The 12,815-nt window shown below is 41.1% G+C and overlaps 1 protein-coding gene across 3 annotated transcripts; it reads right to left on the reverse strand.

Moving 5' to 3' along the window:
• Positions 1–5,848: 5,848 nt before the first annotated feature.
• Positions 5,849–11,946, reverse strand: dapk3 (death-associated protein kinase 3). Of its 3 annotated transcripts, none has more exons than XM_080837836.1 (9): positions 11,877–11,946; positions 10,828–10,926; positions 9,279–9,639; positions 8,790–8,919; positions 8,642–8,690; positions 7,929–7,955; positions 7,684–7,836; positions 7,413–7,458; positions 5,849–7,302 (listed from the first exon to the last, which is right to left on the reverse strand). In XM_080837836.1, the coding sequence occupies exons 2-9, from the start codon at positions 10,887–10,889 to the stop codon at positions 6,769–6,771; spliced, it is 1,362 nt and encodes a 453-aa protein (XP_080693962.1). In that variant the 5' UTR covers positions 10,890–10,926; positions 11,877–11,946; the 3' UTR covers positions 5,849–6,768. The 3 variants fall into 3 exon arrangements, with proteins under 3 accessions (XP_080693962.1, XP_080693963.1, XP_080693961.1); XM_080837837.1 differs by having other exon boundaries at positions 10,828–10,899; positions 11,877–11,917; XM_080837835.1 differs by lacking the exon at positions 11,877–11,946 and having other exon boundaries at positions 10,828–11,425.
• Between the last annotated feature and the right edge of the window lie 869 nt (positions 11,947–12,815).

Below are 12,815 nucleotides of genomic sequence, written 5' to 3' on the forward strand. Positions count from 1 at the left end.
ACGACAGCCTGCCTAAACATAAATAAGACGTCCGGGGTTTGGCAATGGCGGACAAAACTGTTAAAAGCATATCAAATTAATAGTCCGGTCTAAAACCTTTCCGTTCCGTTGGTTCGGGTGGCTACAGGGGTGCTCTTTATGAACAGTATGGATGTTGAACGTAATTGATCAATCGATCATAATGTGCATGTTGGACTGTCGTATTTATTTTATGGTGATTGTAGATTCTAATTTAAGCAAGTGAAATAGGACTATATATTTTGCTATGATGGCTGTGTTTGAAATAGGACGATATATTTAGCTATGATAGTGTGTGTGTGTGTGTGTGTGTGTGTGTGTGTGTGTGTGTGTGTGTGTGTGTGTGTGTGTGTGTGTGTGTGTGTGTGTCCGATCGACGATAGGCCTACTTTGACTTGCATAGCATGATTGTATCCACATGGCTGATACAAAGTGTAATATTTGTATCCGTGGTTGGGCTTTCCCCTTCGTGCTAGCGCCCCCTGAAGTGAGGTATGCTCAAAGCACTCTTAAAGGCGCGGATGTAGCTGCCAAATGGGGGTGCAACGGCGGTCTCTTGAACGTCCGCACAGGAGGCCATTTTAAGGACGGAATAGCTTCCGGGAGGGATCAGTGGTACGTTAGGTAACGTCAGTGATCTTCACAATCGTTAACACTCTTATCTCGCGGAAATGTTGACGGATTTACGATACAAATGACTTGATTTACAATCGTCATTACCTTGGTAATAATTCTGGATGCTTGAACATGTTGAAATGGGCAGCTTAATTGTGTATCACGGCTATTGTGTATCAGTCATTTTACATCAATTGGCGAGGCATAATTGTTCTTTCTTTTCAATATAACTTAAGTTGCACATAATAAAACTGAAGTTGCACATGATTTCCAATCGGGTTGGTTTGTTAAACATCTTACATTATGATTTCGACAGGAAATTGCTGACTTTATTGCCAATGAAGATGCCATAATTTTGTGCAGCCTGCTCTATTGAACGCTCCCTTGAAACGAGACCTGTCAGAGACCTGTCAATGTTATTTTCATATGAAAACCCATGTTTATAATTCTTCATAAGTATGTAGTGCCATAAGAAATATCTTGCGTTTATAACAAACCAACCCGTTTGAAAATCGGTTGAAAATTGAGCAAGTTCTGGTTATTTAAAAAGTACCACTACCAACACAAAGGGGGAGTGAGCTATTCCGTCTCAAAATGGCCGAATTGTGCGGACATTTGACTCCGTCGGCCAGCAACGCGGGCAATTTATCTAGCCTTTATCTAAGATATCTATGGCGACAACCGTTTCACCCCAAAAAATAATCAAACATTTTTGTGCCTTAAGGCGTACGACCCTAGCTCATTACGATTAATGTGTGCAAAAACTACCGCTTCACTATGCAATATATTGTAATGTAAAGGTTTAAAGATCACAGATTCCTACATGCTGCATTGCCAACACATTTTGTGGACGCACGCCACATTAAGTGATTTTTTTTAAATTTCGGAATGTTTAGGCCTATTAGGCTAGGCTACTTTTGCTCGCATCTCCTTAAGTTCCATTTGGCTCTCAAAAAAAGGTTAGGCCTACCTATGTACAATCATAATTTAGCAGTAGGCTAGCCTACATGCTCGTGTGAATGGCCAATCTTGGAATTTTGTAGTAGGCTTGTCAATGCAACAAGTTGCATAAGGCCTCCCCCAATTCTTGTTACATGGTTTGATTTGTCTTCGAAATTAGTCAAGACTTAAAATCCGTATGAAACATTCAAAAAAAATCATTAAATCTTTATCTATGTGGTTTGATGTGGTTTGTTTTACTTACCCCTATAACACCTGGTGTATCATATTTGCTGCATGAGTTTTTGATCCTCTAATAAGTCATGATAAATATTTCCTGAAAAGCCCTGTTGTGTGACACATGTCGTCTGCCCTCTGGTGGATTATCCGTGCACTGTATGTGCTGTGCAGTAGTGGGCCTTTTAATGCAAAATGGCTGCCTTCATGTAGAAACTTACAAGTATATGGCAGGGAAATCTTTGGGGATTTTGAAAATGTTTCTGTAAACATTTGTATTATTTCGGTATATACATTTACTGTATTGCAGCAACTTATAATTCATTAATATTTCATACTTTATGTCATAGAAATATGATATATGATAATGATACAGCAGGTATTTAAGGTAATTATTCTAGGACCCCTTCCTGAGGTGGCGCAAATGTGATAAACAAAAACTTATTTTTGTAAAAAAAAAAAAAAAAAAAGATGTAAAAACCACATCAATTATTCACTCTATTGTCTTTATAATGAACTTCATTAAGATGGTGCCAGTATCGGTATGGGCAGATTCCGGTATCAAGCTTTAGTTTTCCTAGCGGAACAATCCTTGCAGTATCAGTGTATGTCAGTTTGGCCTGCAGAGGTCAATAGGGCGCACTTAATGTAGAAGCCAAATAGACAACAATTACCCACAATTTATTTCAGATTCTTGTTTTACACCTTCTTATAAAGAGATTTGACCCCTATATTGAGTGGGTACATGGTTATGTACCAAATGGTAGTAGATACGTCAGCCTCGGTTCAGGATGATTCTAAACAGTAGATGGTGTGTTGAGCCATTTTCAACCAATAAAATGCAGATCTTTTATAAAAATGGGAATTTTGTCAATATTAAAACCAGCATTGATGTGTTTCACAGTTTGTCATGTCATTTAGTTAACAGCTCAAAAAGTGGGTGCACTTACACTTCAAAACATAGCGGAGATCCCATTTCATGGGGGGGACAGTACATGGTCAAATTTCAGAGAGTAATTCCTGGGGGGGACACAGGAAAATTGCAGATGACCCCATAACAAAGTTTTGCCATCTTTTTCACATGTAGTGATGTAATAACTTTTTTTTTGTCTAAAAAAACCCTCAAAATCTCCGTCCAATTTTGGAATTCCTGCCAGATGCCTTTGTTTAGCTCTCGAAAAAAGAACATGTCCAAAGAGAAGAGGACGTCTAGTCACCCTAATTACTATATTATTATTATTCCCCCTTCACCCCAGGGATCTCCGCCTATGAGTAGCCTCATAAATGTCAAGTTGCCTGATAATCTGGCACACCATTTTTATGGTGCTATGTGACTTGTGGCTATGCCAAGGTGTCAATGAATATGGCAAGGAGAGAGGTAGACGAATTATGACGTTTCTTGTAAAGTGGATGTACTTTACACTAAGTGGACTTTGTGGAAGGAGCAGAAAAATCTAAACAGACTGGCAATTGTGTATGTTACTTGATTGATCATTTTATTTTAGGATATTGAGAAGAAAGAGTGGAGGAGGGTGTTGAAAAATCTTTTGCCATGCTCCTACCTGTCAGCAGATTATGTTTCTGTACAAACTTGTGTCCTGTCTTGATACAATGGGTATGATTCCAGTGATTTTTCCTCTGACACACTCTAATACAATTTCAGATGCATACATAATCTACAATCTACAAACCACCTTCTTCAATAAGCAATATTGTACACATTATTTTAAACATAATTTCAAGTGTCAATAGCAACTCAGAACTCTTAAAACACACAACACAAAATCACAAAAAAGGAGGGGTTAAGTAGGCCTATGTCCTCTGTGTGATCAAATGGCAACAGCATTAACCTCTTGTGATCCACTGTCGTCTTCAATCCTGCATGCCTTCCTAAAAGAGAATTCATCCAAATTATTTTCAGAATTATTCCAATACCTACAGGTATAAATACTAAACCGCCTGGGCCCTGTCTCGTACTTACAGTAGTTTGAACAGATAAGCGCTAGTAGACTTGCAGGCTTTGTTCTGACTCTCTGCTGCCACCTGCTGGCTGTTAGCGGCATTGAGTAAGGCGTTACAAGAGTCCCAATGATGAAGGCTCCATGTCAAGTTCGCCTGCAGTGTGTCGGTATGGGCTGCACAAAGTTTTTTTTTTCATTTATTTTTATAAATGTGTGAACTTAATTCATTAAACTTTTCACCAATCGATGAATATTTTTCGGTAAAATATAGTTTAATAAAATAAAGGTTAATTTAGGTTAATAAAAAAAAAAACTTTTATAATTCTTACAAAACTATTTACACTTTAAACTTTAGTAATGATGACAGTGTGAAACATTGTGATACGAAATAGATTTTTACTCTACCTTCCTGCCATGCCAGTACAGAGGACAAGTTTTTTTGCAGGGTCATGTGTACTTCTATTTCACTTTTCAAAGTGGTAATGTTCTCTTTCAAAACCTCCTTAAATGAAAAATGAGAAAGCACAAACCTTTACACAAATCATATGTTACAAAGAGCTGTGAATCAGCCAAGGCCCCAAATATGGTCTTATCGCAATACTTGGGCTACAGTTTGTTTCTATTGCAATCTCAAAGTATTCCAGTAATGTATATTTCATAAATTAATTAATTAACATCCTGACAAATTATATCCCCAAAAAAAACTATTTAACGTTTCCATAGTCTGGTAAACTCAGGTTTTCACTATGTTCATCAGACTTCTGAAGACAGGCATATTTAAAGCTTCAATAATTTCACAAAAAACACTTCATACACCAGGTACAGTACTTCAGTGTAAAATGTAATCGACTCTCACCCCTCTAATATGCATCAGTGCTGGCTGCTTCCCACCCAAAGCAGGGTAAAAGAATAATGTGGAATGCATTTCCAGGACTCACATTCCCCTGCAGGCTGTCCATCAGTGACACATTAGTGTCCTTCAGCCTCTCCATGATGATGTCCAGCTCCCTCTGAAGTGCTGTTTGGTTCTCACGGCTGCTGCTCAGCTGATCCAGGAGCATGTTCTGGTCTCTCTCGCTCACCACCTTGGCTCCTTCGATCTTCTCGAAGGTGGCTTGCCTGGCTGCCTCGCACTGGCTCAGGCTCCTCATGTAAGGCCGCGTCGCCCACACTATGATGACAACGAGGGAGATCATGGACCAGAGGGCGAGGAATGCCACCAGGCAGTTGCAGGTGTTCTGAGAGGACTTGGATCTTGCCATTTTGGAAAGTTGGATCAACCTTAAGAATTCCTTACTGAGAAGAGGAGCTTTTTCTTCGCAGCTGCAGGGATTCTCTGTCCCAGCACTGAGACTGTTACGGGGGCGTGACTGACTTTTGGTGAGGTCACACGAAAAGCAAACATCTGCCATCTTAGGAAAAGTGGCCAAAAACAGTACCATCCTCAGGGGAAACCATACGCCAGCATGTGAGAGTCCCCGCTCCCCCCACCCCTGGAAAAGTCTAAATGGACTCTCATCAGCCATGATGTAAATAGCTTAGGGACAAAGCAACCCATTTTTGGTCCCAATTACCAAACCTTTTTTTTCCTTTTCGCCTTTGTAATTCTTGAAACCCCTTTTAGAAGTGCAGGCATGAGCAGCAGCCCCTGACTTGGCCCATGTGATGCCAAGGGGTGAGAGGATCTGTCTGTGGCAGCAGCCAGAGAAGCACGTCTGTGTACTCAGCACAGCACATTCTCACTTCAACACTCTAAACAAACGCCTCTCAGATGCACTGCAGATCACAGCGCACAAGTCCATTTTAACACAGAGCCCGGCCAGGAACATCCTGGGAGGTTCCTTCTATGAACATGTACAGTAAGGAGCACTAAGGGAGTCGATATGGAAGATAATCATAATTTTTTTCTCTTATATCTTTAATTGCACCTAAAACATTTAAATATAAAACTTTATTATTTTTTAAAAGGGGTAGTCAATCAAATGTAAAGGACACACCAAAGCCACATGTCTGGTTTGTTTGTTTGTTTATTAGAACAAACATTCCTCCTTAACATTTCATGGGGAACAGAGCAGTAAAACATAATTCATACCGAATGAATGCAGCTGGAGATTATACAGGTTGTAACACTGCGATAGGACATTTTAAGTGCAAATGGTACATGAAAAATATATTTGTATATGATACTATATGTACATGGCGCAATCCTACACATGGAATGTCCGACAATTAAGTTAATTAACAAGTGGAATGTTTCACATGTTTGACAGCCATTATAAAAGTAAAGGCAACAAGATAATATACTCATCCAGCAGCTAGGTTAGTTAAGGGCATGCAGAAATGTTGGTATACATAATGACATTGTGTGATTCTGCAATGTCTGCAAGAAACAATCCCAATCTTCTTTTTCTCCTCTTTAGTTAGCATCTAGAGAGAATGATTGTGGGTAGGCAATGGAGTGTTTCAATTTATAACCACAGTGCAACACTTGAGGCCAGTGTGGGGGGAGACTATAATCTCCAAACGACCCCCCCCAGTCCCAGCCTCTAAAGTGGTCTATAGCCGCCCTCTTTCATCCCTGTGGTCTTTTTTCAAAGCTATAGCATCAGCTACAGAGCCACGAGCAATGGTTAAATAAGGAATTTAACTGGTTTGACAGCTTTAAAGTCTTAAGCCACTGCTATGAAAATTTTGAGTGTAGCCTTTGTACCCAGTAAAAAAATACCCTTGACTTTGATTAACATGTATGCCCATACAACTAATATTGCTTGTTTTCTCATACTGTGAGCTGCAGGAACATACATGGTCTGTGTGAGATGTTTCTACTGCAGAGCGAAGTTCAGGACATAGATACATTACAGCATCTGGTCTATATCTCACCATATATCTACCATACCATACGCGTCCAGAAAAAAGGAATGGTAAATATGTAACAATATGGAGTTAAAGCACAAAAATAAAAATAAACAGGCAACCCCCTCCCCTCCCCTGGTGGCTCTCAGGCCATGCCGATGCCCTGGGCGTTCTTCTCTGCAGCAATGGAACGCACCAGCTCCTCCACCCAGCGCACCTCGGATGCCACCTGCTCAGCCAGCGCGTCGTAGCGGTTCTCCAGGCGGCCAAACTTGCGCTTGAGTGCATTGGCGGAGAGCATGGCGGCACGGGCCTCCTCCTGGCTCTGCCGGCGCTGGGCCTGGGCGCAGTGCAGCTCCTGGCGAATGTGGCCCAGGTCGGCAGCGATGCTCTGGTTCTCCTCCTTGTACCAGCACTCCTTCTCCTCGTAGATGGAGAGCAGTGCTGCCACGTCCTCGCGGCACGAGCGCTGGTTACGCTCCAGCTCACGCAGGCCCTCCTCGGCCGCCGCAATCTCCTCTTGCACCTGCGAGAAGCGCTCGAAGTTTACGTAAGTGTTATTGGGCGGCATGCTGGAGTGCGACTTGATGGTGTACTCCTTCAGGCGCGTGGTCTTCAGGCGCCGGCGCTCTGGCTTGCGACCGCTGTCCTCCTGCCGAACATTGCGCCTCTTGATGGCCTGAACGTGGAAGGGGGAGGAAAAAACAAACAAAAAAGTGATAATGGGTAATGGGGGCTTAACAATGATTGAAAATAGGAATACAAACATATGCAGGGTGACTGACTCACCTTGATCCAAGGGTGCTCAAGGCTGTCATCTATTGTCATTCTCTTCCTAAAAAAATTGAAAAGTATGTAAAACCTATGGCAGGACTCCGCTTGATGGTTAATGTATTTAAGTTGCTAATTACTTGACACTTAATGTATAATAATGAAAATGCTGAATTTGCTGTGGTTAAATTGTCACAGATGGATATAAGCTAGGCTAATCCCTTTTAGCTCGCTGTAGGGTTAATGCATTAAAGTGTTAAAGTATTGACAGTGGAGACTATGATCTCACTTGGGATCCTTGACGAGCAGTCTTCGAATGAAGTCCTTGGCGAGTTCACTGGTGTTGCTGAAATACTCTTCGTCAAAGTCGTAATTCACAGCAGAGATGTTTGTGAGGGTTTCTTGCTTGGTCTCACCAAGAAATGGAGAAGCCCCACTAAGTCTGCAGAGCAAAGTCAGCAAATCTGTCACCATCTGGTATTAAATGTAGTTCAAAAATTAAAGTAAATAAATTATGCAGCACTAGATACTTACAGTATATAAGTAATAACACCTATACTCCTGCAGAAAAAAAGAAAAACTCCATTAGAAAAATCTGAAGACACTTGGCCTGGGACAGTCATTTATCTTGCCATGGAGCATGGAAGAACACCATATATAAAACTGATATTAGATTAATGCTAAATACAACTACCTATGGTAGACTCATGAATATTAAAGCAGCAATACGGAGGTCTGTTCCAAAACTAGCAAGCTAACTACCGAAAAGGCATGCAAAAACCTTGCGAATACCACCAACAGCCCAGCTGACACAGATAGACGCTTGCCAGAACACTAACTGGTGTCTTTTGGCAGTATAGCTGGCAATGTCATGCCATTTTTGCAGGGTGTTCCAGCCTGTTACACAGAACTACATAGAGCATATCTTTGATGGCTAGTGAGGAAGACACAAGTGTTTATCTGTCCTTCACATGACCATATGCTATCAAAATGAATTTGAGGATTGTACCAAAACTAGTTGCCAAACCATTTAACCATACCTCAAAAAGTGTCAAATTGTTGTATAGGGTTACTCTACTCTCAGGTAATTTCCTTCGCTGACTTTATCTATGAGAATCACATGTCACTACATTGTAACTATGTGCCTGCAAACAGCTGATCGATGAAGTCAATGCACAGGCTTCTCTCATTATCAGCTGCATCAGGTTGATTTAGCTTTCTCACCAATTCTTGGAGTTGTTACTTACCACATGTCTGCCTCTAGACCCAGAGGTTCATAGTTCACTATTTCTGGAGCTGGTAAAACAAGTAAATAAAGCAAAAAGTTGAATCAGTTACACTGATAATAACAACAGCGCATCGTTTGAATCAGCAACTGACTGGGGAGGAACTCACCAACAAATTCTGGTGTTCCAAAGATATTCTTGAACTCATTTCCAGCTTTTATTTGATGTGCAATTCCAAAATCAATAAGCTTGATTCTAGGGTTGGGGACATTTTTGTCCAACAGCATGATGTTTTCAGGCTGGAAGATAAAGTAGTTATTTGTGGTCAGACATTTTCGGATAAGGAAGCACAAATGATAGCTCAAGCCTTAAAGGTGCAGTAATCGATCCTGGCAGAAGGTTGTTGATATTTGAGCTCAGCAGCCAGACAAATACACCCCTCTCTCTAATTTGCCAGAGGCAACGCTTCTGATTGGCTGGAATAGTTATGGCTCAGTCGGAGCCACTTTGTTTCCCATCTACAGAGCCATAACTGTGCAGAAAAACCATAGTTTATTTTTTTAGCATACACACTGTGAAAAGTGTAATAAATTACAATCAAGGACTGAACCTTTAAGTGCTCCAAATCAAGTAATTTTGTGTAGCCAGACGCCCTCACCTTCAGATCAAAGTGGGCAATCTGTTTGGAGTGCAGATAGTGTACCCCGTCCAGGATCTGCTTGAGAAACTGTGTGGCTTCCTCCTCGGTTAGAGACTCCTTCTCGGCCAGGAAGTCAAAGAGCTCCCCGCCAGAAACCAGCTCCAGGATGAGAATCACATCAGTTTTGTTCTCGAAGATGTCATGGAGGGTGATGATGTTGCTGTGCTGGATCTCACGCAGGATGTTCACCTCACGCTCTATCTCCTCTCGGCTCACACCACGCCGGCTGGAGGAGAGCCGCCGCTTCTTGATGAACTTGGCCGCAAACTCACCGCTAGTACTTTTCTCTCGACATTTGCGAACAATGGCAAACTGGCCACTGAAAAGACAAATACGTTTTACAGACAGCTCTGATTAGAACACTGGTAAAGGGCTCAAATTATATTAAATTAATTCATTATATATTAAAATGTGTGAGGTTGGCTGCTCAAGTAAAATTAAAGGGAGGAGATAAATACTTGTGTAATCCAAGTCACTGCCAAGGACTACCTGAAAAGGACCTCTACAAAGACTTTAAAAGACTGGTTTGCATGAATAAGGATTTCAAATGACGTAAAGGAATGTTCCAAATGCTTGCCTGAACAGTACTGTATGTTCACTGAGTAAATACCATTTCCCCTCAGCAAACTCGCAATAAGCGGAGGCCCAATTTACACACAGGTTTTCGCGATGTCGGCACAGCCGACATCTGTACACCGACAGCTTTTTTCAGCGTCTAAACGCAAATTTAACTGTCGGTGTGCCGATGTCGGCCAAATTTCAGCCGACAGCCCTGTACTATTCGCCCGACAGCCCATCGGGAGTCCCCGACATCTTCAAAGTGCGTGTAAACGCGACCCGACATCTGTAAGGCATATTACAGACAGTGTTGCTAGGCAACATCGCTATCAACAGAGGCAAACTGAGAAACTTCCTGCGGTGTGTGTAAATGCCCCCCGACATCTACGTGCAGATGTCGCGAAGATGACGCCGACATCGCGAAAACCTGTGTGTAAATTGGGCCTAAGCTGAGAGAGAACACCAAGGCTGGAGCAGAGAAGCACTACATTCTACAGCAATGATGTCATAGATGCAGCAACATAGTGCAGTATAAATGCACTTCCATATATAGGTAAGAAGTCAGGCCTTTATCCACTGCAGGATGATGACTCGTTTTCTGTTCCAACAAGATTTAGCTTCCCAAGGCCAGAAGGTCTCACATTATGTAAATAATGAGTTCAATGTGAACCAGATTATGAAAAAGAGCAGATGCTAGAATTAAGAAAGTATATTACGAATCCTTGGGAAACCAAACAGCATCTCCGCAGCATAGAAGCATTAAAATGGCCCCCCAAAAAACTGAGAATTGAAGTTAACTTAGCGTACTCAAAACACTAAAAAGAATCAGAAGGCTACATTCATAAGGTTAAATAATTTTGAGTCATGTTCGCTCCTTTGTTCTACACCGATTTCAAGTAGCTTACAAACAAAATTTCGTGATTTAATATGTATCTAAATATTGACTTACCTTCCTAACTCCTCTCCCATATCATAGTAGACTTCAACATCCTCCTGCCTGAATCCAGCCATCGTTTGCTGACTGGGGTAACAATGAGTCAAATATGCTCTGTGTAAAAACGGATAATGTTGTCTTCTTAAAAGCACAACAAATATATAACTTATCATACAACGAGCCAATCTTTAATAGGGATGTGCAAGTCAGCAAATAAAAAGCCGACACTATTGTCTGACGTTAATGTTACACAGCACATTTTCAATAGTTCCCCAATACAACATACCGGTACGTACATACAATACAACATGATTTCAATGTTATGTTTTCCTTTCTCTTTTTTACAGTACAGGACAGTGATAGAATACAATATGCATGCCATTCGCACCTACGTCATCATCCGTTTCCATCAACAACAACCATGGACTTTAGTTTTCCTTCAGCTCATTCAGAATGAGTATGACATTGTGTAAACTATGCATTATCTGTGGATTGCTTTCGTGTAAGTTACTCTTCAGATATATAACTGGAATATACACCAAGTACTCGAACAGTACCTGGATAGCTCAGAGCGCTATGGTAGCTAACATAGCGATAGCATTAACGTAACCTACCTACCATTAGCTAGCTGCGAGTACAGAGCAACTCCAGTCCACTACGACAATAGCCACAAGAACCACAACCACACATACCCTGACAGACACTTACAGACTTTAAGACATATTGTCTTTCAATGGTATAGAAAAATAGATGTTGTGCGGTGACATCTTTGCCAATTTAGCCAAATGCCAACCCGTGTATTAGCTCAACATTCTACATTAGCTAACGTAAAGAGAAGCTATAGTGAAACCACACATATAGCCAGCTAACATATCCAAATCCCAACACATGCTGGCTAGCGAACAAAGTTGGCTAACTGTCGCTCAGCCGAGGTTTGATTGGTGGTTTCGAATTAGATACTTTCTTGATGTTTACCAAACCGAATAGACAATCATCACAATTCTAACATAATACTATTTCCCAGCTATAGTTTCCCTGAAAAGGCGTAAAAGAAAAAAACTTACATTAATCACCGTCTTGGCATTCCTGTCTCTTCTCCTGTCTTGGGATATTTTCCGGTTGCTGTTGCAGTAACAGCACTATCAGAAGGAGGGCTTCGAAGTGATGACATCATGTTGACTTCACTCTATGCGAACATGACCATACTTGAACACAAAATAAAAGGTTTTCCAGGTGATCATTAACTTTGGTGATAAAGGTCAGGGCAAGTCTGTCGAATCAGTCTTAATCTAAATGCGAATCATCTACAGATGAATCATTGTCGGTTTCTGTACTGTTTAGGACAAAACCATCTGTCAGTGTAAATTATGTTGCAATATTCTATCCGCCTCATCAGTGTAGTCATGATGGATGATACCTATGTTTTTGTCTGGTTTACCTGGGTAATTGGCACCTTTGGTTACCTAATATGTTAGCCCTACCTTACTCAAATGGCGTGGGACTGAGGAGGACCATATGGCTGACACTTTGTGAGACTGCTAGTTGATTTCTCATGATGGAACTATCCGTAACATAACCTGACAATTTTCTGTTACATGAATAGGCTATCTGATGTATTGCACCCACCATGGGTTGGGTCCCACATACTTTGTTTCCCAGCCTCCCAGCTCTGTATTCAAATAGGAATTTCAGACCAAACCTGGAGTCCCTCTCTGGTCCTTTCGTATTCTTTGTAAAATAGTTAGACTTTCATTCAAAAGTAATAATACATACATTTGCAATACACAATCCCTATTCGTTTTAATGTGCCGTTTACTGCATTTAAGTTTTCAATAATACTCATCTCAATGATTAATGATCAGTCAAGTAACCAAGCCATTGCGAGATTGACAATTAAAAATGTATATATTATATTTCTGACCAATGTTGTATCCACTCTATACTGGATTAAGTCTGCAAGTGAGTTTAGAATGAGAGTCCTAAGTGATTTCTAGACTTGGGAT

The sequence above is a fragment of the Sprattus sprattus genome (assembly GCF_963457725.1).
Source record: "Sprattus sprattus genome assembly, chromosome: 4".
NCBI classification, from domain to species: domain Eukaryota; kingdom Metazoa; phylum Chordata; class Actinopteri; order Clupeiformes; family Clupeidae; genus Sprattus; species Sprattus sprattus.

What these genes read in the sequence shown, in the direction of transcription:
- dapk3 (XM_080837835.1), bottom strand. Translation starts at nt 10,985, where the DNA reads ATGATAAGTTATATATTTGTTGTGCTTTTAAGAAGACAACATTATCCG. An exon ending in TGGAACACCAGAATTTGTTG is followed by an intron (nt 8,691 to 8,789) that starts GTGAGTTCCTCC and finishes TTGTTTTACCAG; the next exon opens with CTCCAGAAATAGTGAACTAT. An exon ending in GGTGTTATTACTTATATACT is followed by an intron (nt 7,837 to 7,928) that starts GTAAGTATCTAG and finishes TTTGCTCTGCAG; the next exon opens with ACTTAGTGGGGCTTCTCCAT.